Source organism: Erythrolamprus reginae, chromosome 1, assembly GCF_031021105.1.
Source record: "Erythrolamprus reginae isolate rEryReg1 chromosome 1, rEryReg1.hap1, whole genome shotgun sequence".
Taxonomy (NCBI): Eukaryota; Metazoa; Chordata; class Lepidosauria; order Squamata; family Dipsadidae; genus Erythrolamprus; species Erythrolamprus reginae.
Genome location: NC_091950.1, coordinates 214,060,297 through 214,086,018, shown reverse-complemented (window position 1 = coordinate 214,086,018; position 25,722 = coordinate 214,060,297). Strand labels below are relative to the sequence as shown.

General features: G+C 40.8%; 1 protein-coding gene across 7 annotated transcripts in view; it reads right to left on the bottom strand.

Moving 5' to 3' along the window:
• Positions 1–25,722, bottom strand: part of PIKFYVE (phosphoinositide kinase, FYVE-type zinc finger containing) — a 113,355-nt gene that overhangs the window by 67,848 nt on the left and 19,785 nt on the right. For 6 of the 7 annotated variants that reach the window (XM_070732139.1, XM_070732138.1, XM_070732142.1 and 3 more), the window contains exons 4-10: positions 17,386–17,501; positions 13,766–13,937; positions 10,119–10,326; positions 8,940–9,029; positions 4,721–4,856; positions 2,577–2,734; positions 522–633 (exon numbers count right to left, since the gene is read on the bottom strand). In XM_070732139.1, the coding sequence (XP_070588240.1) occupies positions 522–633; positions 2,577–2,734; positions 4,721–4,856; positions 8,940–9,029; positions 10,119–10,326; positions 13,766–13,937; positions 17,386–17,501 (992 nt within the window). Of the gene's footprint in view, positions 1–521; positions 634–2,576; positions 2,735–3,921; positions 3,972–4,720; positions 4,857–8,939; positions 9,030–10,118; positions 10,327–13,765; positions 13,938–17,385; positions 17,502–25,722 lie in introns of those variants that run through there. The other variant, XM_070732143.1, reaches the window with a different exon arrangement.

Below are 25,722 nucleotides of genomic sequence, written 5' to 3'. Positions count from 1 at the left end.
AGGCTGCTTTGCAGGCTGGCTGATCTAAACTGTTACATGTTTGATATCTATATTTAAAAACCTAGGCTTTTTTAAGTCTTTATTTTTTTAAAATAACTGCACTCTGATTATTCTTCTGAAGTTCTTGGAAAATGTCTTCTTTTCAATAAAGATTTCATACATTTCTAACTTTATTTCTTGACCTTAGGTAATAAATAAGTTCACTTGCACCTATATTTATTTTATATGCCACACTTCTCATTCCAAAAACTTGCTCTGGTCGGAAATTATCCTTATTTTTCTTATTTTCCTTATTTAAAATTATCAGAAATTAAATTGCTTTCATACTCTTTTTCTAAAGAACAAATGGACACATTTTCTGAATAGTTATTAAGTGAAATGCAAAGGTCATCATGAAACTACAAAACTTGCTATTGTGAAATTTCTGGTTCAAAAGATTCCTCAGCCATAAGACAATGATGCAGAGTTCTTCTCCAACCTACACAATCTATACCTAACTTTTCATCAAAAGAAATCCATACCTGTAATGGTCTGTAGAGTGCATACTCATCTCTAAATATTTGGTCATGATGACTGACACAATCCATCCAACGCCCATCTACTAAAGCCTGTCCTATTGCAATTGCTTGAGCTCTGGAAATAAGACCATTTAAAACTCCATGTTAATGAATAAATGAGTCTTTAGTTTACTGTAGAGATGTGTTCTAACATTGCTAAAAAGTAAATAATACATATAGAAGGTATAAGATTAATATGGTTTTAAAAGTGAGTTTCAGAAACCATTTTTCAACCAAAGGACAGCCAAAGCCAACAACCAGTTTGGTGAATTAGTTAAGGGGGCAGACTAGTAACCAGGAATCTCAGTTTTAGTGATCCCTTAAAACATGGAAGCTGGCTGGGTGACTTTGGACCAATTGCTCTCACAGCCCAACCCATCTACCTTCACAGAGTGATTGTTTTGGGGAAATAGGAGCATAGAGCATTAAGCAGACTGCTTTGAATTCTTCAAATAAGGACAGAATATAAATCAAAATAATAATTTTAAGAAACTGTATATCAAATATGTGCCTTCATCATAGCGAGATGTGTATATCTTTTGTATAGTTACAATGGGTCAATTTTGGTTGTCATGAATCCTGTAAGTCATTTGTCAAAAGTCATGAATCCTGTAAGTCATTTGTCTCCAGATGTCCAAGAACCCCAACACCTAGCATGTCTTTGTTGACTTGGGTGATGACCAATTTGGTGATGGTTATAACTTTGGATGGTCAACGAACTGCTGTAAGACAAGGACTACATTTATCACCCAAGAATCTGCTACTAGGATCAAAGAGATTTTAAAAAGTTTAGATTCTAAGAATCTGAAAAGGTTCTTGGATGTTCCGTCTTTATTATATTGATGGTCTTTGACTGTAATAAAGGTTTTACTATGTCTTCACCATGTCCTCATACTTTTGCTTTCATCTCATCCTCAAGTTCTATTTAAGGTAACTTTAAATCAACTTTAATTGCTATGCTTTTAAAGAGATGCTTTCTCTTTTAAACAGGCAAAACCCAAATGCCCTGCCTATCTTGTTCTTGGGGATATCTTGGTTTGAATGAATGTAGAGTCCTGAACTTCAAACTCTTCCACTGTACCCACCAGGTCACCAAGCTGATTTCTAGCTCAGGGATAAAGCTTTTGAAAAAAAGATCATCTTCTCTAGCAGTGACCAGCATGGGGGTCCAAAAGGAAGGCAGAGGCTGCCCTGTGGAGTTGGGAGGAAATCTCTTGTTATATCACAATAATCTCTCTCCTGATAGTTGGTGAAAATCAACCCATGTTCAGAGTCAATCCAAACTAATGACAGGGGAACGATGGGTTGTACAAACTGTCTGAATCATCATTACACAATCCTCAATTCCTGAGAGCTGTTATTTGGATTATATGAGATTTATAAACACAAAGGATATTCTGACTCATTAATAATATATAAGGTAAAGGTTTGCTCGCACATATGTGCCAGTCATTCCCAACTCTAGGGGGCAGTGCTGATCTTCGTTTCAAAGCCTGAAGACGTCTTCGCAGTCATGTGGCTGGCATGACTAAACACCAGAAGCACACACAATGCTGTTACCTTCCCACCAGAGGTGGTCCCTATTTTTCTACTTGCATTTTTTACGTGTTTTCGAATACTGCTAGGTTGGCAGAAGCTGGGACAAGTAATGGGAGCTCACTCCATTACACGGCACTGGGAATTCAAACTGCTGAACTGCCGACTTTTCGATCGACAAGCTCAGTGTCTAAGCCACTGAGCCATTGTGTTCCTTACCAATATATACTGGAAGGTAATTAATGGATCACTATTCTTACCTAAAAGTTGATCCCCCAAAAAATTTGCTATAGCAGGCATAGATCAAGAACAAGAAAGATAAAAAATAAGCAGAGTGGGGAATGGTGAGTTTGACTGGATACAAAATGCTGGCATTTAAGTATGAATAATCGCAGAATCCCTAAATTGGAATTAATCCAACAATCTTTGTCTCACTACCCTATGTCAACAAACACTGAACATACTTATGAAAGACCCCTATACCTAGTAGTGATGTGGCCATTCCTTATAAGCCAATTGACCAGCTCCTTTCCTACAATGCAGTTGGGGTGAGTACGCAGCCAATAGCGATGATCTTGAAACTCCATCCCACTGTTGTGATGGCATATTTTCTTCCACAAATCCTTTAGCTGAACTGAGTCCTAGAAGACAAAATGATGACATTTCCAGATAGCACTCATTTAGAGGGCTTAAGTGTTCTGTCTTGAGAGGTGCTGTTTACACTGTTGCAAGTGATTTACAAAATTCCTTGTTTTGCCCCTTCACTTCCCTGGATTCATGGTTAAGACAGACAGTTTGTTCAAGGGACAAGTGCACATTTTATTTAAAGATTCAGAATTTTAATCATTTTTCTTTTGACTGAGAGAATGTTTTAAAAATGGATTGTTGGCTTTCTGACACTCCAGAGATCTTTTGATGCCAAGTCTCTTGATTCTTTTTCTTTTTAGACAAGTAACCCAAAAAACGTTTTTGAACATGTTGTGATTTTTAGAATTGGACTGGACAATTAGCGTGGTTTGGGGTCTGGTGTTATAGAGTGCCTATGTACTATATTTTCATTGTCATTCATGACTATCAATCTTTTGCCCTGCTATATTTTTTAATATTTCAAATGTATGGAAAAACAGTTCCTTCTCTTCTACATACTCCATCCACTTCCTTGCTTTCACTGGTGTATATCTGCATACAAACATTTTTCAGAAAGGAAGAAATTATAGCAGTTAGGGAATCAAACTCCAGAGAACTCCACCTACTAATTAGAATCAATCCTTTTAAAAAAGATGAACTCTGCTAGTGATAAACTGAACAGTTTGCATGTGTTTAAAAGAAGGATTTTAAAAATATTTGAATATGGTGGAGAAGTTTGCAATGTGGCAGTGTTTTGAAACAATCTAAGAGTTAATAGGCCATAATATTCATTTTTTATGGCTATGTTCCTTTGATTATGCAGGCCACTACAGGAATCAATCTGTGATTGTGTCTATAGCATTTATAAAAATAAATGCTTAATTCTTTATAAGAATATGGCGGAAAACCTTTCTAGTATTCCACTCTTTTGTAATGCCTCACTAATTGTCTGATTTATTACAATGCTTGAGATTTGATACCTTCCTCTTCCTCTAATAATTAGGAGAATAAGTCTATATTTGCATTTAAAACAAGCTATTATTCACTATTGCAAAGTATCCAAAATATTCTAGGGAAGCAAATAAACACATATGGTCCGGCAAGCAACAAGCAGGATTTTGATGGAAGTTGTTCAAGCTTGCATAGGAGACACTATAACACATTGATTATCATATTAGTAAATATATCTTCTAACACTAACATGTTTGAGGGAGTTCAGAAATGGAGTTCCCTGCAACATCAAACATTGACCTGCACAAGAAACAGAACATCCAAGGTGAGTCCATGAAGTAGGGCATTATACAAATGATTGCACAGACAAATAGATAAATAAATCACAAGTTACAAAATTCAGAGTTGCGTCAACAAAAGCAATTGCAAGCCATGAGGAATATCAAGTCATACATCTCTCATGAATGTTTGGAGTTAATCCTTAAATAATTGAAATAATATTTCATGCAAAAGCTCCTATGTTAAATTGGACTATGTACTTGTGGAAAAGAAAATACCATGCCAAGTACTAACAATTGCACAAGCAATGAACATACATGTTGCTTTGTAAAGGGGATTCCCTTGTAAAGGGGATTCAGAATAGCATAGCGGAGAGGGGCGGCATACAAATCTAAATAATAAATCTAAATAATAAATAAAATAAATAAATAGCAATGTTTTTAGGCCTATCTAAATATATGCTCTTAAAAATAAGGCTTTTCTTTTTTCTAATTGATACTAATTTTGCTGTGGTGAAAGACCATACACTTCCTTCACAAGTAGATGTTCACATGAAAATAGTTTTTCAAACTTTAAGATTATAATGATATAAAATGACATCTTCTGCATATGCTTTGAGGAAAAGTGAGGTAGATAATGCAAAACACAAGCTGTAAACAGAGGACAGTATAAAGCAGGTAAACTTAAGAAGTCAAATACCACAAATGGCAGTAAGATGTTACTTATTTCTGTTGAAAGGATGCAAGATACAAGAAAAGCTTGGCTTGTACCAGAAGAAGTTTGCGTTCGTCCTCACTGGTTTCCTTCATGTAGGTTCGATTAGTTTGTGGGCTGACAGATGTCTCATAGGAAGGCACCATTGGAGACCCCGATCGATCCAGAGACAGGTTAGTTATGCTAGCTGATCTGGTGGGTGGAACAAAACAATGCTTGTAATCTTCAGATCACTCCAGCTGTACTTTAAAATTAACGTTTAACAGAACAGGGTAACATTTCACCACATGAAACACACCAAACACAGGAACCTTTTAAAAGGATAGAAAGCAAATTTTGCCTTTATCCCTGGTTTATTAATATTAAGTCTCCAAATACAGGGGGCTGTGATTTGAATGTACAAAGCTCAGGGGAAAAAGCAAAAGTATCCATGTCCCTTGCTGCCCTTGCTGATTCCCTTCTTTTCATAAATACTGTAGTTATGAATAGTTATGATTATATAAAAACACATGTTATCCCAAATTAGGAAACACTGGTTACCTGGTTCAAAAGAAGGCATTTTTTCTGGCTAGACCTTATAAGGATGGACATTATCGAAATTTCAGACAATGCAACATATTTTGAATGAATCTCAGCATATTAACAATAGACCAGGAAGCAATAGAACAAAGTGCAAGGACTAAGGCGTATCTTTGGGCATAAGCAATTTCTTCCTCAATTGTCCATATTTACTCTTGCCATTAATAATGAGGTAAGTATACTATCAGGCAATTGATTAGCTTAAGATATCATTATAATTCACAACTTTTATTTTTTGTACCTCACAGAGAATAAACCACCCATGCTGCCTTTAAAGACAGCAGTGAACATACCCAAAAGCAGACAAAGAAAATATAACAGGCTCAAACCAATTGATAAATTTGTAATGTTAAATATCTTTCTAGCAGGTCAGCCATTTTAAAATCTGTTTTCATTCATGTGGACTAGATAACAAATGCATATGAAACGTTTAACCAGTTTTATGAAAACTGCTGAAGGGAACAGCACAGCATAGGTGGGAACCTTTTGCTCAAATGACCTGTGCTTGAAGAAATGCCAGCCAGAAAAGTTGTGTTAGTTCACAGCTATTTTCCTCTTCGAACATAAAATTGGATCTAAAATGGTATATCCGACAGTTGCCCTGCTGTGAGGAGATACAGCCTCCTCCATCTTTACTTTATTTGTACTCTGCCATTTTACATTCTTTGTTTCCTAAACAGTTCACTTCTAAATTGCTGCACAAATTACATCCCACTCACATCTCAGAACAATGAATGAGAAAAACGTAGGAATAAGCATGCATGCAACTTTACCCTGAGCACGCAGAGGTCTATAGATTGAGCAACTTACTGGGAAAGGAAATAACTGTAATATATTAAAGGAGTAAGACCTACATAAAACATTATCCTGCTGCAAAATTATGTTCTGGTCTTTATTCCAAAGAATGCTTCTGGGATCTTTATATGATAGTGGGGTGGAGCCCAGGATTTTTGGGAAGCACACCGACATTACTCCCAAAAAGGCAGCTAAAACCATCCTAAAAGCTAAAAGGGCCAATGGAAAACAAGCTCATCAATTTGGTTTCTTGGAAATTTGTCTTTGTGAATGGCCATACTTACCACAGCAACCAATCCGTAAGAGCCCCCACACACTTTCAGAATTGTAAATATTTCTATTAGCTCCAAAGAAGCTGGCAATCCTTATCCTAGCTTGTCCTACAATGCATTTCTAAGTATATCCACTACTTTTATATTTATAGATATTTGAATTGACTGAGAAGTGATTCTTGCAGAACATTCAGTTTCTGAAATTATTTATAAGATATTGATATTTACCAGCTACTAGTAATTTGTTTACAGTAAATTCTCTCAAACTGTTGCATCCTTTTCAGAGGCATAAAATATACACTTTCCATTTAGTTATAGATAGCTTAAATTTGATATAAAATACAAGTACAAGATAACCATGATTTGTCTTTGACAAGAAAGAGCTCCTGAGAATTTCTGCCTAAGGAAGCAATATTTTGAAAATTACTTCTATTAATGTTGGTCAGGATAATGTCTTCGCTATGTAAAGAAAACATCTCTACAATACAAATAAATTGAGAATAGGGAAAGAGGGGAAACATAAGGTTTAGTATGAGGAAGAAGATTTTACACTCTTTCTTAGGCACGTTTTCTGTCTTCCAATTGTGATGTAAGATTTACATCAAATGGACTAAGAAATATACAAAGAATGAAAATCAAATAGGAAGTTTTAAAACAAAATTGATAAACAACATGTAGCAAACATTATAATATATCTATATTAATTAGATCTGCATGATATTGTGCATAGAGAGCAAAAATCAATACAGAATGGCTCTATTCTTGTCAATCAACTGTTCTCTATGAAACATAGCTAGAACTACAGATATAATTCCCATCCTACTACAGTACATATTGTAATTCATCAAAGCACTACTATTCCAGCCAAGTGATGTATTATGCTCTCATAAGTACACACACCCTTTGCAATGTAGCCAATAAGAAACGGTGAGATCATATGATGAAGCTATCCTACTATTTCAGTGTCATAAAGGTCTTTAGAACACCATGAATCAAGAGCAAATGTGATGATAGTAGGAACAAACAACAGAGGGAGGGGAAATGTGTTATTTTGCTTATCTGCAAATTGATTCATAATTTGGGTATCTAAGAATGGCTATAATTTTGGAAATAATTTATGAAAATGTTTAATGTTTAAAATTTAGAAAGCAGAAGTGGAATTTAATGGAATAAAATCAATACGTAGTAGTAAGATGATAAAATTATTTTTTAAATATCTTATGGATTAACTACCATGTTTCCCTGAAAATATGACCTAGCCCAAAAATATATCTTAGCCTGATTTTTTAGAGGTGGGCCTAATATAAACCTACTACAAAAATAAGCCCTAGTGAAAGATGTGGACATGTAGGCCTTCCCTTCTCTGGTCAACTCATGGCTGCTGGGCTGTTTCATCACGGCCCACAGAGCAGCTGAGCCAGTGACAGCGGAAGTTCTGTCTCTCCAGGCCGCAATTAAGAGGCCAAGCAGCCATGAGGTGACCATGCTCACTGTCTCCTGCAGCTCAGAAAAATTAAGACTTCTGAAAAGAAGCTGTAGCCATTTTTTCAAAATAAAAGAAGACCAGGTCTTATTTTTGGAGAAATATGCCACGGTATCATCCTTTTCTTATGAAAACTGATGTGTTTTAGGGGTTAGGAGTCGATGACCTTCACGGTTTGGATGAAAGAGTGATTGACTCCTCAAAGCAAGATATTACTTGAATCAGAGAACCATGAGCTAAGATTTGGATGGCATGCCTATTTAATGGTATCACAAAGTTAAGATTTCATTTGAAAAATCAACTTTGTTAGACGCCCCATTCTAAGGGTTCTCTATGAGATATTTTTTGGGTGTTTGTTTTAGGGAAAAAAATCATGGCAAGGCTAGACCGATAGATTCATGTTTAAACAATACGCCTTATTATATATAATGCACTGTATTGGAACTAACAAAAGACAAAAGGTCTGCACTCTGTCATGCAGACACTTTCAAGACATACGGCTCTTCCAATAGGGTACTTGTTCTGACCCAGCTGCCGGACAAAGGAACACAGCACAAACAGCATCTGAACAAAACCTTATTTTAATATTAATAGCTACTAAAGTCAATGAAAGTATAAATCAGTCCTTCCAGTGCAATGGCTGTTAATTAACCTTCTTAACAGCTGGCAATAGTCCAACTCCAAACAAAAAAACCCGCAAGTCTGAGAAAGAGTCTTTCTGATATCAGCAGATAATTCACACAATCTTACTGTAGTTGGCAAAATGCCCAGCAACAATTTGCAGGAAACTTGACCATTTTCAAACAAGTGCCAAACAATTTTGAAGTCAAAGATGTGGAATGAACGAAGTTGTTTCCTGCAAATTCCTGGCTGTATTCTTAGCTGAATCCCAGTCTCTGACACTGAGCCTTCTCTAGCCTCCTCACTGTCCAACTTTGGCACCAGCTGCACAGGCCACTGGCGAATCACAACACCAACCTCCTCGCTGTCTGAATCAGCTACCAGCTGCAGAGGCCACTGGCAGCCACAACAGTACTAATGTTCTCTTGATTTAAGCCTTACGTTGTTTATTTACACAGAGTCAGCAGTACTCTGCTTCAAAGCATACTATTTAGTATGCGAGTGACCTCTAGTTGTATTACTTACCTATTCCGTGCAGGAGACTTCCCTGCTTCCTCCTGAACTGATCCAAGACGTGTTGATAAGGTAGAGGATGAAGAATCTGGGTGAATCAAGCTGCAAGTTAAGGGTATTACATTTAAACAGCAGTTACCACTGCATCGGAGAAGTTAATAAGACCAGTGGCACAAGTTGAAACAGCAAGTCGTTCTGTGCCCCCCCAAAAGGAAGGGAGGAATGTTGCTCTACGCCAAACCAAATCCCAAAAGGATCCTGAATTGAAAGTGTTGGGAAGTTCTCTCTTCGCAACATAGACTCTTATATATACATATACATTATTGCAGACCCTCAACAAGATTATTAAAATGATCAGAGGCATATTAAAAAGTTTTTTTCTTATAACTATTTCCAATCTTGATTCTCCAAAGAAACATTCAGATTGCATATAGGTAGTCCTTGATTTACAACTGTAATTGAGCCTGCAATTTCAGTCATAAATCATGATGATCGTTAAATCGCTTCTAGTTCTCATCCACCAGCCCATGGAACATTTCCACAGCGCCTCTCCTGCATGTGAATGCAGTATAAGCCTAACAGAAGGGAGGCATGGTCAGCTGGGGGGGGGGGGCAGGGGCAGGGAGGTGGTTGTAAATTGGGCAGGCCAAGTTTTGTTCACATGATCACAAGGGCACTGCGACAGCCATACTTCATGGACTTTTTTTCCAGTGCTGTTTTAACTTTGAACATATAGATGCTGAGTGAGGACTACCCATATATACTCAGAGATCTCTTCCGATTTTCAATACCTGATAAATATGCTGGTAGAAAACATAGTTTCATGTTTTTGAAAAATATAATTTTCGATTTACAAGTTCCAAGGAATAAAAGTAACAGAATTGAGATCTCAGGAAAAGATGGAGCTCTGCTACAGTATTTTCTTAATGAGAAATGTCAACACTGGCTCACAGAAAAGTCATTGAAGGATGACCGAAATATGACAAATTTTCAATATAACAATATTGGAATTGCATACTATTGACAGAGGCCATAGTGTCCTGAAACAAAGTGCAACTCGCAGCTAAACAATGCCAAAGTAATAACTAAAAAGTTGTCTGAACAATGCTTTCGAATTGAGGGTTAGAAAATTAATGTAAGGCTGAACAAACAACAGATTTTCTAAGTACTTCAACATAAAGACATAGATACCTTTGCCAGGCAACATCTTCTTCCAGGAAAATATTACGACTAGCTTTTCTGCTACCTACAGGAGTACGTGGTTCCCCAGGATCCAATACTGATAAACAGCTTGATGAATCAGATAGAGCACTCAAGTCTTCCCCAATAGTGTTACCTTCTGTGGAGTGAGCATAGCTTAAGGCTATTTTGCGACAATAAGTGCAAGCTCTCAGATCACCTATGAGAAATAGAAAAGATTGCTTTTTAATCTGAAGATTTTATTTTAAAAATTATGGCATGAAAAAGAGTTCCTTTTTTTACAAAAAGTTTTAATTTTTTTCAGTCTCCATATATACAGCTATACATATACCATATCAAAATATACATAGTACAGTGATACCTTGTCTTACAAACTTAATTGGTTCCGGGATGAGGTTCTTAAGGTGAAAAGTTTGTAAGACGAAACAATGTTTCCCATAGAAATCAATGGAAAAGCGATTAATGCATGCAAGCCCAAAATTCACCCCTTATGCAAGCCAAAGCGCCCGTTTTTGTGCTGCTGGGGTTCCCCTGAGGCTCCCCTCCATGGGAAACCCCACCTCCGGACTTCTGTGTTTTTGCGATGCTGCAGGCAGAGGAATCCCAGTATCACAAAAACTAGTGCTTCGCTGACAATGGAAGTCCAGAGGTGGGGTTTCCCAGCGAAGGGAGTATCAGTGAAATCGAGCATTGCAAAAACACCGAAGTCCTCGAAACCACACCTCCGGACCTCTGTGTTTTTGCGATGCTGCAATTTCACTGAGGCTCCCCTTTTATTATTTTATTTTATTATTTAGATTTGTATGCCGCCCCTCTCCGAAGACTCGGGGCGGCTCACAACAAGATAGAACAAATCATAAATAATCCAAATAACTTTAAAATATTTAAAGATTTAAAAGAACCCCATATACTAACAGACACACACACAAGCATACCATGTATAAATTAAACATGCCCGGGGGAGGTGTTTCAATTCCCCCATGCCTGACGGCAAAGGTGGGTTTTAAGGAGTTTACGGAAGGCAGGAAGAGTAGGGGCAGTTCTAATCTCTGGGGGGAGTTGGTTCCAGAGAGCCGGTGCCGCCACAGAGAAGGCTCTTCCCCTGGGGCCCGCCAACCGACATTGCTTAGTTGACGGGACCCGGAGAAGACCCACTCTGTGGGACCTAATCGGTCGCTGGGATTCGTGCGGCAGGAGGCAGTCTCGGAGATATTCTGGTCCAATGCCATGAAGGGCTTTAAAGGTCAGTTGCGGCCCTATCTGGACCGGGACTCATTGCTCACAGTCACTCATGCCCTCATCACCTCGAGGTTCGACTACTGTAATGCTCTCTACATGGGGCTACCTTTGAAAAGTGTTCGGAAACTTCAGATCGTGCAAAATGCAGCTGCGAGAGCAGTCATGGGCCTACCTAGGTATGCCCATGTTTCACCATCACTCCGCAGTCTGCATTGGTTGCCGATCAATTTCCGGTCACAATTCAAAGTGTTGGTTATGACCTTTAAAGCCCTTCATGGCATCGGACCAGAATATCTCCGAGACCGCCTCCTGCCGCACGAATCCCAGCGACCGATTAGGTCCCACAGAGTGGGCCTTCTCCGGGTCCCGTCAACTAAACAATGTCGGTTGGCGGGCCCCAGGGGAAGAGCCTTCTCTGTGGCGGCCCCGGCCCTCTGGAACCAACTCCCCCCGGAGATTAGAACTGCCCCTACCCTTCCTGCCTTCCGTAAACTCCTTAAAACCCACCTTTGCCGTCAGGCATGGGGGAACTGAAACATCTCCCCTGGGCACGCTTAATTTATGCATGGCATGTCTGTGTGTGTGACTGTTAGCATATAGGGTTTTTTAAAATATTTAAATATTTTAAATTTGTCTGATTGCTTATGATTTGTTTTTTACATGTTGTGAGCCGCCCCGAGTCTTCGGAGAGGGGCGGCATACAAATCTAAGTAATAAAAATAAAAAAAATAATAAAAATAACCAACACTTTGAATTGTGGCCAGAAATTGATCGGCAGCCAATGCAGACTGCGGAGTGATGGTGAAACATGGGCATACCTAGGTAAGCCCATGACTGTTCTCGCAGCTGCATTCTGCATGATCTGAAGTTTCCGAACACTTTTCAAAGGTAGCCCCATGTAGAGAGCATTACAGTAGTCGAACCTCGAGGTGATGAGGGCATGAGTGACTGTGAGCAATGAGTCCTGGTCCAGATAGGGCCGCAACTGGTACACCAGGCGAACCTGGGCAAACGCCCCCCTCGCCACAGCTGAAAGATGGTTCTCTAATGTGAGCTGTGGATCGAGGAGGACGCCCAAGTTGCGGACCCTCTCTGAGGGGGTCAATAATTCCCCCCCCCCAGGGTAATGGATGGACAGATGGGATTGTCCTTGGGAGGCAAAACCCACAGCCACTCCGTCTTATCCTTTCTGGGAAATCCCACCTCCGGACTTCCGTTGCCAGCGAAGCGCCTGTTTTTACACTGCTGGGATTCCCCTGCAGCATCACAAAAACACAGAAGTTCGGAGATGGGGTTTCCCATTGAGGGGAGCCTCAGGGGAATCTCAGCAGTGCAAAAACGGGTGCTTCGCTGGCAACTGAAGTCCGAGGCGGGGCATCCCAGTGGCGGCGGTGGGTTTGTAAGGTGAAAATAGTTTGTAAGAAGAGGCAAAAAAATCTTAAACCCCGGGTTTGTATCTCGAAAAGTTTGTATGATGAGGCGTTTGTAAGACGAGGTATCACTGTATACATTTCTATCCAATATATCATAAACCAATATCCTAAATTTGCACCTATTCTATTGCCAGTCTGTTTCCCCTCATTTCATTATCCTCCCTGTCTCCCTCTCTTCCTTCTATCTTCTTTCTCCTTCTCTCCCCCTTCCTACTCCCCCCCCCCGAGTGCAAGGTCTCAGATCACCTATGAAATATAGAAGATATGGCTTTTTAATCTGAAGATTTATTTCTAAAAATTGTGACATAAAAAACAGATAGTTTCTGCTACATTTGCCTTACTGCAAATTCTTTTATCATGCCTTGTACCCATCCATCTGCATCAGGAATCTAAAGAAAACTTTGAGAGCAACATCACTACAAAAATGTAACCTAGATTTTGAATAGAAAGCATAAACAGCACATACCAGCAATATAAACAAGAACTGAAGGCAATCTAGCAAAACATGTTTCATAGCAAAAGGACAACCTCAACTCTATCCACATGCCATGCTAACTTTTAATCAAAGTGTTACCATCAGAATACTAGCATCAGCACATGAAACTTAGGTTGGTCTGGCCTTTCCATACTTGCCACCCATTCTTCAAGCTGGTAAAATTACTTAGAAATGACAGCTGCAGGTCTAGAAACAAGATGATTGACTATCCCGACAATTTCTGGGAAGTGTCACTGTGTTTAAAGAAACCAGGAATGGCAAGGCATTATATGTTTGTACATCCATGGTTCACCACAAATGTCTTCCTAGTATTCAGCTGATGGTAGTATGGATGTTACTGAATATTTACTGGCTGTTTCACCAAATATGTTTTGGGTCAATATGAAATTCATCCTCACCCATCAATTCCAACAGAAGGATAATTTCTTCATCTTCTCAAAAGCTAGATGTTTGATTATATGTCATCTTACCTGTGTAACCCATAAATTTTCCAGGGATTTCCTGATTACAGCATCGGCTACAGAAAATTTGCCCACATAACCGACAGTGATGTCTGCGTCTAAAAGTGGTGAATTTTTCACTACAGTCGTAACACTCTTTACACTGGCTATCTGGCATCCAGTATTGCTTGAGGTCAGTGTCCTATGGAAGAAATTTGCTGTTTAGTCAAGGAAACAGTTTCACAGTATTCTTTCTATTTCTGAATGTGAGCTATATCGTGAGATTTCACAAGTCCAAAATTAGATTATAATACTCATTTATAGGTTGAATAGAGTTGAGGTATGAAACTCAAATTAGATTCAGAACATGGCCATATGAAAGCTTCTTTATAATGTATCAAAATTCTCTAATCTTCCTGATTGCTATAAAATACATAATGGAGAATTAATACATTTGCACTGCTCCTATCTTTTAAAAAGCTATGCCCTGCTTAATTTACCCAAGCTTAAGGATTTCACTAACCATATTTTTCAGTGTATAAGATGTACCTTTTTCCTCCCTAAATTAGCCTTCTGCCGCACAAATCCCAGCAACCAGTTAGGTCCCACAGAGTTGGCCTTCTCCGGGTCCCGTCGACTAAACAATATCATCTGGCGGGACCCAGGGGAAGATTGCCTCCTCTGTGGCAGCCCCAACCCTCTGGAACCAACTCCCCCCAGATTTCAGAGTTGCCCCCACCCTCCTTGCCTTTCGCAAGCTCCTCATAACCCACCTCTGTCGTCAGGCATGGGGGAATTGAAATTTTCCCTGCCCCCTAGGCTTATAGAATTTATACATGGTATGTTTGTATGTATGATTGGTTCTTTAAATTGGGGTTTTTTAGATTATTTTTAATATTAGATTTGTTTACATTGTCTTTTTATTGTTGTTAGACGCCCCGAGTCTGCGGAGAGGGGCGGCATACAAATCTGATAAATAAATAAATAAATAAATAATAAATAAATAAATAAATAATAAATGCGGTCTTATACAGTGAATGTAGCTTTTTTCCCCAGCCCTAACTAGCTGCTAACTATCTTCCCAGCTCTTACCTTGCAGGCTCTTTCATTGTTTCTCTCTGTGAAGAATGTTTTCAAGTCCTAAGTCTTTGCAGGGTTTGTTTCATTACTCTAACTTGCTCTGAGTAAGTTTCTTTCTAGCCTAACCAGGTGCTAACGATGTTCCCAGCTCTTACCACTTGCAAGCTCTTTCCTTGTTAATCTCTGCCAAGAATGTATTCCAAACCCTTCCTTTGATTTTTTAAAAATTCTCTATTTGCTCCAAATGTTTCTTTTCAACCCTAACCAGGTGTTAACGATGTTCCCAGCTTGCAATATCTTTCATTATTAATCTCTGGCAAGAATTTATTCCAAACTCTGTCTTTGTAGGGGGGGGTTTCATTGCTTTACTTGCTCCAGGTATTTATTTCCAGCCCTAACCAGGTGCTATTAATATACCCAAGCTCTTTCATTGTTACTCTCTGTGAAGAATGTTTTCAAGCCCTAAGTCTTTGCAGGGTTTGTTTCATTACTCTAACTTGTTCTGAGTAAGTTTCTTTCCAGCCCTAACCAGGTGCTAACAATGTTCCCATCTTTTACCGGGGTGCAAACTCTTTCACTGTTCCTCTCTGCAAAGAAGAATTTTTTCCAAGCCCTAAGTCTTTGCAGGGTTTTTTCCATTGCTCTACTTGCAATGTAAGGAAGATCTGAGGAAGGCTACACACTTGGGATCGGCTAGGGTGTGAATTCAAATAGGGGTGGCTAGCTTTCCACCTGGTTCTTTTCTTTTAAAGAGAGAGAGAAAAGGGGGCGGGCGAATAACAAGCTTCTTGAGAGAAAGAAATGTGTATCTCCCAACAATTGCAGTGTAAAGACAGAAAGACAGAAAGAAAGACAGAACTACACTGCAATTGATGGGAGATACACATTTCTTTCTCTAGAGCAGTGATTTTCAACCTTTTTTGAGCCGCGGCACATTTTTTTACATTTACGAAACCCTGGGGCACATTGAGCGGGGGGGGGGGGGGAGCTAAAAAAAGTTTGGACAAAAAAATTCTCTCTCTCTTCCTCCCCTTCACTCTATTTCTTTTCCCCTCCCTCTTTCTCTCCCTTCCTCTTTCTTTCTCTTCCTCTCTTTTTTGCTCTTTCTCTCTCCCTCCCTCCCTTTCTCTCTTTCTTTCTTTCTCTCTCTCTCTCTCTCTTTCTTTCTTTTGTTCTCTTTTTCTCTCTCTTGTTCTCTTTCTCTCTCTCTTTTTCTTTCTTTCTCTCTGAGCTTTGCGGCACACCTGACCATGTCTCGCGGCAGACTAGTGTGCCACGGCACACTGGTTGAAAAACACTGCTCTAGAGAAGCTGGTTATTCGCCTACCCCCTTCTCTCTCTCTCTCTCTCTCTCTCTCTCTCCCTCCCTCTCTTGCTTTCTCTCTCTCTCTCCCTCTCATTCTCTTTCTTTTTCTCTCTCTTGCTTTCTCTCTCTCTCCCTCTCTTGCTTTCTCTCTCTCTCTCATTCTCTTTCTTTTTCTCTCTCTTGCTTTCTCTCTCTCTCTCATTCTCTTTCTTTTTCTCTCTCTTGCTTTCTCTCTCTCTCTCTCTCTTGCTTTCTCTCTCTCTCTCTCTCTCTCTCTCTCTCTCAAAGAAAAGAACCTGGTGGAAAGCTAGCCGCCCCCAGCTGAACTCACACTCCAGCCGATCCCAGGTACATAGCCTTCTTCAGATCTTCTTCAGCTGTGCTTGGCTTCCCATTCAGGGCAGCTATGTCTTCAGAGCCTGGAGCTGTCATGCAGTTGTAGAGCAATGCCAGCTCTAAGTCCAGCTACAGCAGAAGGGGATGTGAATCTGAAACGTGGGGTGGGTGGGTATTCGTGGAAGGGAACCAGGAGGAGAGCCAGTCTGACATGACTGGTGGAGGAATTCTGCCAGTTCAAGTCTACAAGTCTTAAAGCTGCAAGTTGGAAGACCCCTAAGTTAGAGGTTAGAAGTGCAAGGGTCTTCAAACCTGGAAAGTTTAATGCTTGTGGACTTCAACTCCCATTTCTGAGCTAGCATGACTGATGGAGGAATTCTGGAAATTGAAGTCCGTAAGTCTTGAAGCTGCCAAGTTAGAAGTTTGTAAAAGGTGTATATGGTTTTAAAAAGTATACATGGTTGTAAAAAGTATTCTCCTACACTGGTATTTTACTAAACAATATAATACTACACCATTTGGTTCAGAATGTTTTTTTCCTTGTTTTCCTCTAAAATCTAGATGCATCTTATAAACTGGTGCGTCTTACACACTGAAAAATATGGTATGTAATTTGAATTTAATTTAATTAATAAGCAATAGGATTTGATTTAGTAAAAGGCAACTAGAGGAAATAAATTTTTCCAACTCATACATGAGAAGGAAAACAGATATAACAGAAAGGTATGAAAACTGACTGGCTATTATTGTCAAAATTAATAGACAGCCTTTGCCCTCTTTGCTTGAAAATATATTTAGCAGTAGCAGCATTCCATAATTCTCTATACAAATTCTAAATACAAAATGGGATTTTACAAAACAAACAAGCACAGAACTGATTTCAGGATTACTCAAAAACTATTAAAGCAAGCATAAAGCAATACTGTACCTGGCTTTTTCCTTCCATAATTTCTTTGAGACGTTTTAAAACTGTACTGAGGCTTCTAAGTTGAACAGCTGTCCTAGGATCATGACCACTAAGAGGAGGATCTTTTCTTCGATTGTCTGCAAGCAAAAGACAACAGTTGACATCAAGCTGTTTATCCTGGTTCTCAATGAGCAATTAATGTAAATTTCTTTAGAATGCAAAACGGTTAACTTCAGTCATTCCTTTTTTCAAACTGAGATCAATGCAGTGGTTAACTTCCTGAATTTGAATATTTTTCAAGTAATACAGAGTACCTTATTCAAAGCCATGTTTTGTGAAAAATAGTCATTTCAATTATAGCCAGTTTTCAAATAGCCAATTAAATTATCTTTAATTTAAGACACAGATAAAGAGCATTTGTCAAAGAAATGTATACGTCATAAATTGGTAAATTTATTTATTTGAAAGAAACCTGGATTGATTCAACATTCCTCACTTCCTGAAAATGCAATTCAGAAACACAGCATTTAATTTCAAACATGAATATTTCAGCGTTACTTCAAGCTGAGTTTGATCCCAACTAATTCCATGCACATCTCCATTCTCACAGCAACAATACAGATGCAGCCATTTCCTTCTTTGAATCTTTTTTTTCACCTTACCCACAGCTCTTTTATTTTAATTAACAGCTGAGATACCTTGAATAATTACAAGTCTATTTGGGTCCTTTCCAAAAATAACAATAAAAGTCTGAGGAAAGAAAGGCAAATGAGATTGCCCATTTCAAACGGAGTTATTAAAGAAAAAATATATGTTCTGTAGACACAGAATTGGTATTAATATCCAAAATATTACAATCTGTATTAATAGTTTATGAGTTTATGATCCATCACTTGACTATGTGCCATTACAAACATTAAACCTTAGAACCCACTCCCTGGGGTTAAGTCATCAAAAGTCTCTGATTATTGATTCATGGAGGATGGGAACTATAACTATTGCAGAGAAAAGTCAGCTAACATCATACAACATTTGCTATTAAATTTTTATTACCGGTATTTTGTTTTGTCTTGAGAGTTACAATATAGACAGTATATAAGCTGCTGAATAGGAAAAGACCTCACTAATCCTGAGCACTTTAAATAAGAGAAAAAAGACTGGGGTTGATCTAAAGATTTAGAAATCTTTTTTAAATCAAGGTATAAGTACACAACCCTAGACAGTTTAGTTTTAAAAAAATTACCTCAAACCTGCACCTTAGCAGCTTAGGAAGCTATTCATCTAAGTCAACTGTTTCAGGGAGTAAATATTAAGTTGCTTTAAAAGCAGCTGATTGATATCTAACTGGTTTTGTATGTATTATAACAATTAATTAGCCTTCCATTTAATTTCTTGTATTAAATCAATCAGCCAGCCACATATTAACAACAGCAACGTCAAGAGAAAGATTTTGTGCATTTTATCAGAGTTCCTTAATGACAATGGCCTTCCTATTCTATGACTATTCTATATGGATACAGACTCCCCCAAGTTTTGCAAGCCTTCTTTTCTTTGTTGCCTTTCCCCACTAAGACTCTTTCATATTTAAAAAGAAAAGTGCCTCAAGTTTCTTACCAATTCCATAGTTCTCCATTAGCCAAGCATTTTGTTTTGCTCTCCAGTGCAGCAGAACAAACACTTCGGCTCCACTGAATGTACTGCTTTATATACCACTCGTGTTATGTGGAATGCTGGCAGCACAGCCAAGCAACAAGCACAATAACTGTTACTGTATAATGGCCAGGCTCCCAACTTTGGAAGAACAAGAAACAAGGTTTGTCTTTGTAGGCTGTGCCAGAGGGCGTTACTAACAGCCATCTCCCAGCTAGAATCTATTTGCCAGCCTCCAAGTCCTGAAGAAAAGCCTGGGTGCCACTTCTATGGCTGATAATGGGTGATTTCTATCACATTCCTAAATTGCATTGCTACATCTTCCAGTCTGGTAATTTAGACAAACGCCTTAGACTTTTCAGTTTTGAGCTAAATTTATGACAGAACATATATCAAACCAAGGTCAATGTATGTAACAACTACATTGTATTTTGAAGAACAACTACCAGTACCTACTCAACGGGTGTTATAACAAGTCCTTGTTTTATTATGAATGTCACTTTCTAGAGTTTTATTAAAAGATCAAAAGACTAGTTAATGAAAATAATACACTATATAAACAATATATACAAATATTGTAATAAGCTAAAATATCACAAACAATGCTATACGATCAAGACTACCGTATTTTCCGGCGTATAAGACGACTGGGCGTATAAGACGACCCCCTAACTTTTCCAGTTAAAATATAGAATTTGAGATATACTCGCCGTATAAGACTACCCCTCTTCTGTACATCATAGACCTGACTGAGTCTAGGTCTATGATGTACTTGCATTGAGAAAAAAATCATTTCTGAACATGATAACACAATATTTTAATTACTAATGATGAAGATCTTATTGTTAAAATTATGAATGAATTATTTAGAGAGAGAGAGCCAAGTGGGAGCACTCTTCTGTCTATCTCTCCATATGTCTCTGTCTATCTGTCTTGTCTGCCTCTCATATTTCTCCTCACCACAATTAAGTTTATTATTATAACTCATCATAATTTGTCAACACAAAAAGGTGAACCTGGCTATTTTTCTTTCTCCTACCATCTATTCTGCAGGTATCTTTCAGTCTAACATGCAGCATGCTGACACCTATGTGAGAATCTATTATGGAATGAGAATCTGTATGTGATATCATGATATGGCAATCCAAACAGCCCATCCATTTTTTCCTCTTTCCGCACTTTCTGTCTTTATCCTCTTGCAATGTCACTTAAACAGATTTTAACTTGTCAGGTTTAATTAGTGACCCTGCCAATTTTCAGTACTGTGCAGTGTGCTATGATACAGAGCAGGGTGAATAATATGACCTCAGCTTTTAAAGTTATTTTAAAATGTTGCCTAAGAAATATGGAAAGAGGATTCTTTTTGGAGGAAAAGTACATTTTCAATGGTTAAACATAAGAACAAATACAAACAGGCAGAAATAAATGCATCCAGTTTAACATTCAATTTTGCAACCACTAATAATGTTGGTCAAGTAGGTACAAAAATACCTGGGGAAATGATCAAAGTCTGGGAAATGGGTCCCTTGTCAGTTAAAAGGAGTGCTGATTTACCACCTGCTAGAGCAGTGATTTTCAACCTTTTTTGAGCCGCAGCACATTTTTTACATTTACAAAATCCTGGGGCACACCACCAACCAAAATTACACAAATCTAATAAATAAATAAATACATACACACACACACACACACACACACACACACACATAAATAACCCCCTCATATATACAATCCCATGTAACATCCCCTTATAAATACAGTCAATCATCAATCATCCCTCCTCAAATTTATACCACTGTCTCATTTCTGGGTTCTTCTCCTGTCTTTCCCCCTTTTCTCTCTTATGTTTCTCATTTCTCTCTCTTCCTCCCTTTTTCCCTCATTCCTTCTCCCTCTCACTTCTCCTCTTTTTCCATCCCTGTCTCTCTTCCCCCCTTACACGTGTGTGTGTGTGTGTGTGTGTGTGTGTGTGTGTGTGTATACACACTCGAATCATTTCCAAAACCAGTTGAGGGCTGGGGTTTTTTTCTCTTTTATTCTTTTCAAACACAGGTGTGTGCTGGGGGGGGGTGTTTCTTATTATTTGGGTGCTTTTTACCATATGCTTCAAGAATCACCTCTCTCCCTCTCTCTTGTTCTCCGCCTTCATTGCTTATTTGATCCCTATGACAATCATTAAGTGTTGTACACATGATTCTTGACAAATGTATCTTTTTCTTTTATGTACGCTGAGAGCATATGCACCAATGCAAATTCCTTGTGTGTCTAATCACACTTGGCCAATAAACTATTCTATTATATTCTATTCATGAGCGGGCGGCTGTCTGGTTTCAATGCAAAAGCGCCTCTCGGAGAAAACGACCACGAAGCGCGCAGGGGAGACTAAGATTGTCCCCGGTTTTGGTACGCGTTCCTTCAGCTACGCTACACATAGACGGGCGAACACCTTTCTAAAGCGCAGGTTGAGAGGCGACGAGGACCAGTGGGGGCGAAACTTCAAGCAGTTCAGAGACAGGCGGAGGAAGAGAGAGTGAGAGGAAGAGTGGGAGAGAGGGAGGGAGAGAAAGAGATGCTCCTCCGTTCCTTTGGGGATCCAGCTAAAGTCGTCCTTGGATTTCCGGCAGGCAGCTCTGCCCTTCCCCCCCCCCTTCCCCGGGAGAAGCCGCAGGCGAAGCGCGGGATAGCGCGGGGCTTACAGGTAGGCGGTGAAGGGCCTGAGGCCGGCGGGCACGGAGCCCAGCACCCCTTCGGAGCAGTCAGCGGAGAGCGCCACGCCGTCCTCCTCGCAGTGGAAGAGCGGTGGGCAGAGGAGCATCACCCGCGGCGGCGGCGCCCAAGCCAGAGTGCCGGAGAGCGCCAGGACCAGCCAGCCAGGCAAAAGGCCGCCCGGCCGACCACCCGCAGCCGGCATGCTGGCCGCCGCTTGGCCCTCTCCCTCGGCCCGGGCGGTGTGCGGGAAGGCTCCCCCAGGGCTCTGGCGGCCGGCTACACCTTCCGAAGCTCCCGTGCGCGTCTTGGTCGGCGCCGGCGGGAAGAGGAGGCATGGCTGGATGGTCGCGGTTATTGGGTTTCAGGCGGGCTGGGCTGGGCTGGGCTGGGCTGGGCTGGGCTGGGAGGTGAAGGCACGCGGGGAGGAGCGCGCAGGGGAGACTAAGATTGTCCCCAGTTTTGGTACGTGTTCCTTCAGCTCTCTCCCCGCCGGGCAAGAGGCAAAGGCGGCGGCGGGAGTAGCGGAGGCGAGGCGGAGAAGAAGCGGCGGATAGCTGCGGCAAGGGCTCGTTACGCCGGCTACCCCCCGCAGTTCCTGCCGCCGGGCATGGCGCTCAACCCCAGCAAAGCCGGCGGCGGGAGCGGCGGCAAAGCGGCGCGGTCCAGCCCTCTAGCCGGCGCCTCGCCAGCTATCCGCCGCTTCTTTCTTCTCCGCCTCGCCTCCACTACTCCCGCCGCCGCCTTTGCCTCTTGCCCGGCGGGGAGAGCAAAGGCGGCGGCGGGAGTAGCGGAGGCGAGGCGGAGAAGAAAGAAGCGGCGGATAGCTGGCGAGGCGCCGGCTAGAGGGCTGGACTTCGCCGCTTTGCTGCCGCTCCCACCGCCGGCTTTGCTGGGGTTGAGCGCCACGCCCGGCGGCAGGAACTGCGGGGGGTAGCCGGCATACGCTCCGGCTAACAAGCCCTTGCCGCGGCTATCCGCCACTTCTTTCTTCTCCGCCTCGCCTCCGCTACTCCCGCCGCCACCTTTGCTCTCCCTGCCGGGCAAGAGGCAAAGGCGGCGGCGGGAGTAGCGGAGGCGAGGCGGAGAAGAAAGAAGCGGCGGATAGCTGCGGCAAGGGCTCGTTATGCCGGCTACCCCCCGCAGTTCCTGCCGCCGGGCGTGGCGCTCAACCCCAGCAAAGCCGGCGGTGGGAGCGGCAGGAAAGCGGTGAAGTCCAGCCCTCTAGCCAGTGCCTCGCCAGCTATCCGCCGCTTCTTTCTTCTCCGCCTCGCCTCCGCTACTCCCGGCGCCGCCTTTGCTCTCCCCACCGGGCAAGAGGCCGGGCGAGCAGGCCGAGGCGCTGGAACGGCGGGCAGGTGGCGCTCGGCACCCGGAATCCCGTCTTCTCGCCACCGCCCGAGCTCCCTCCGGAGCCTGGAATCAGTATCCGGCGTATAAGACGACCCCCCACTGTGGAAAAGATTTTCAGGGGTTAAAAAGTCGTCTTATACGCCGGAAAATACGGTATATCTAAAAGTTTGGACAAATAAAGGACTTTCCTGTAGTTAAAATTAATACGGTAGACAAAACTGAAAGAGTAGTAGATCCTTGGAACAAACTTCCAGCAGATGTGGTTGGTAAATCCACAGTAACTGAATTTAAATATGCCTGGGATAAACATATATCCATGCTAAGATAAAATACAGGAAATAGTATAAGGGCAGATTAGATGGACCATGAGGTCTTTTCTGCTGCCAATCTTCTATGTTTCTATGTAACTGGGATATCAATAAAGCAGCCATCTCTGGGTCTTAGGATGTGCAATGCTTTAGATTCAAATTTTTTAAAAATGCTTTGAAGCTTGTATGGGAACATACTTAAGTTGTTGGCAACTCCACAACTGCTGCACAATCATAGCGAAAGACATACGCTATGATTGTGCAGCAGTTGTGGAGGGACCCCTGTACAATTCAGAAATCACAACTGCTGTCAGTTACTGAGAGGTTTAGGTAAATCTGCCCACAGATTTACCTACCTGATGAAGAAGTGTTTTTTTACTCTGAATAAAGAAAGATCAACTAACTGCAACTATAGCTCCACATACTATCTTTCCTTTTACAAGGTATAGGGCTAGTAATCCAGTTACTGCTGACCCTGCAATCACATTGTATACTCAGATCTCTAATAGAGAGGAATCTGGAAGGGGGGGGAGTGTATGTTTGCAGATCACCACATTGTACATATACAACAATTTTTCACCATGAACTGACGAAGTAGGAAACGATGGCTTTTTCCCAAAATGTACAGCACAAAGTCCAGACCGAGGACTTATGAAATCTCTTATAAATCTGCTAAATCAGACCCCACATGATAAAGCATGTCCTGGAGAGTCCCCTGAACAAAAGCTTTAATATTAAAATGGCACAAATACTCTTTACTCTTGCTAGAAACATTTCTCAAATAGCAACAGAAGCATGCACATTAATCAAAAGCTTTCAGAACTACATTTATTTAATTAATTTTATAGCCACTGGTACAGGGAAATCGTAATTTTGATAGATGAACAAAACCATTATTTTTGAATTATTTGAATTCTTAAATTACTGCTATTTTCCCCTGAGTGACAATGGATGTTGTACATTAAGAATATTCTATTTATAATTGAAACAGTGTCAGAAACCATACACCATGCATACTTAGAAATGAGTTACTTAGTCACATAACATTTACTTAGTTATCTTAGATTTCATTCGCAACATTCCCATATACAGTAGTACCCCTAGATACGAGCATAATTCGTTCCATAAGGGAGCTTGTATTTCGAGGCAACTCATATCTGGAACAAGTTGTTTTTCCCCTCCGAGATAACCAAAAGCAAGGATTCTTGTGCCACCTAGTGGATGCTTGGCTCGTATCCCGAATTTGAGCTCGGGAATAGAACAGAAATGTCTCTCCATCGTGGCTCGTATCTTGAAATACTCGCATGTAGAGCAGCTCATATCTAGAGGTACTACATAATATTAGAAGTATGAACTTTTATTTAAAATCAAAATGGTATCCTATACATAAATCATATATATCATTGTTAGTTTCATTTACTAATCAACATATATATTTATGCATTCTAAAAAATGAATATTCACACAACCAGCTTCTATTACACAATAAGAAGAGGTAGTAAAGGTCATTGACCTAAATGAGAATGGCACTGTCTTCATTTGTTCCTGCACATATATTATTCTCAACAAATCAATTCTAACTTTGTCACATTATCAAAATCATGCACATGTAACAAAATTATGTAACAAAAATAACAAAATTGGGTGGAAACTAATCAAGGAGAGAGGTAACCCAGGACTAAGAAAAACTTTTCTAACAGTAAGAACAATTAACCAGTGGAACAGCTTATCTTCAGAGATTATGGGTGCTTCATCACCAGAAGCTTTTAAGAAGAGATTGGACAGCCACTTGTCTGAAATAGTATAGGGCTGAGATGGTGAACCTATGGCACGCCTGCCCGAAGTGGTACGCAGAGCCATTTTGCTTGGCCTTCCCAGCATCAAACGTTCACCTTCCAGTTTTGTCCCAAGCGTATGCACACAGTAACCAGAAGACTAGACGGCCAGTGCGCATGCATGTGCTGCAAAGGAAACCAAAAGTTTCCAGGAAAGTTCTGCGGCAGAGTGGCTCTTCTTGGGCATGGGAATCCAGGTGGAAAAGCGGACCAAAGTTCTCCGTGCCCCAAGGGGAGCCACTCCACTACAAAACTTACCTGGCAACCTTCTGATGCCAGGCTGCCTGGGGCTTCTCAACCAGGGGAACCTGGCCTCTCCCCCAGTCCCTCCCGTTTCTGTCTGCCGGCTGTACTTTTTTCGGCAGGACTGGGACTGGAGATCCACGCTCCCTCCTCTCTCTCTCTCTCTCACACACACACACACAGAACAAACCTCGCGGCCTCTGGTTCTCAGGTAGGGCATGGGTGAAGTGGTGCCTGCTTAGTGAGCAGGGAAATTCTCAGGG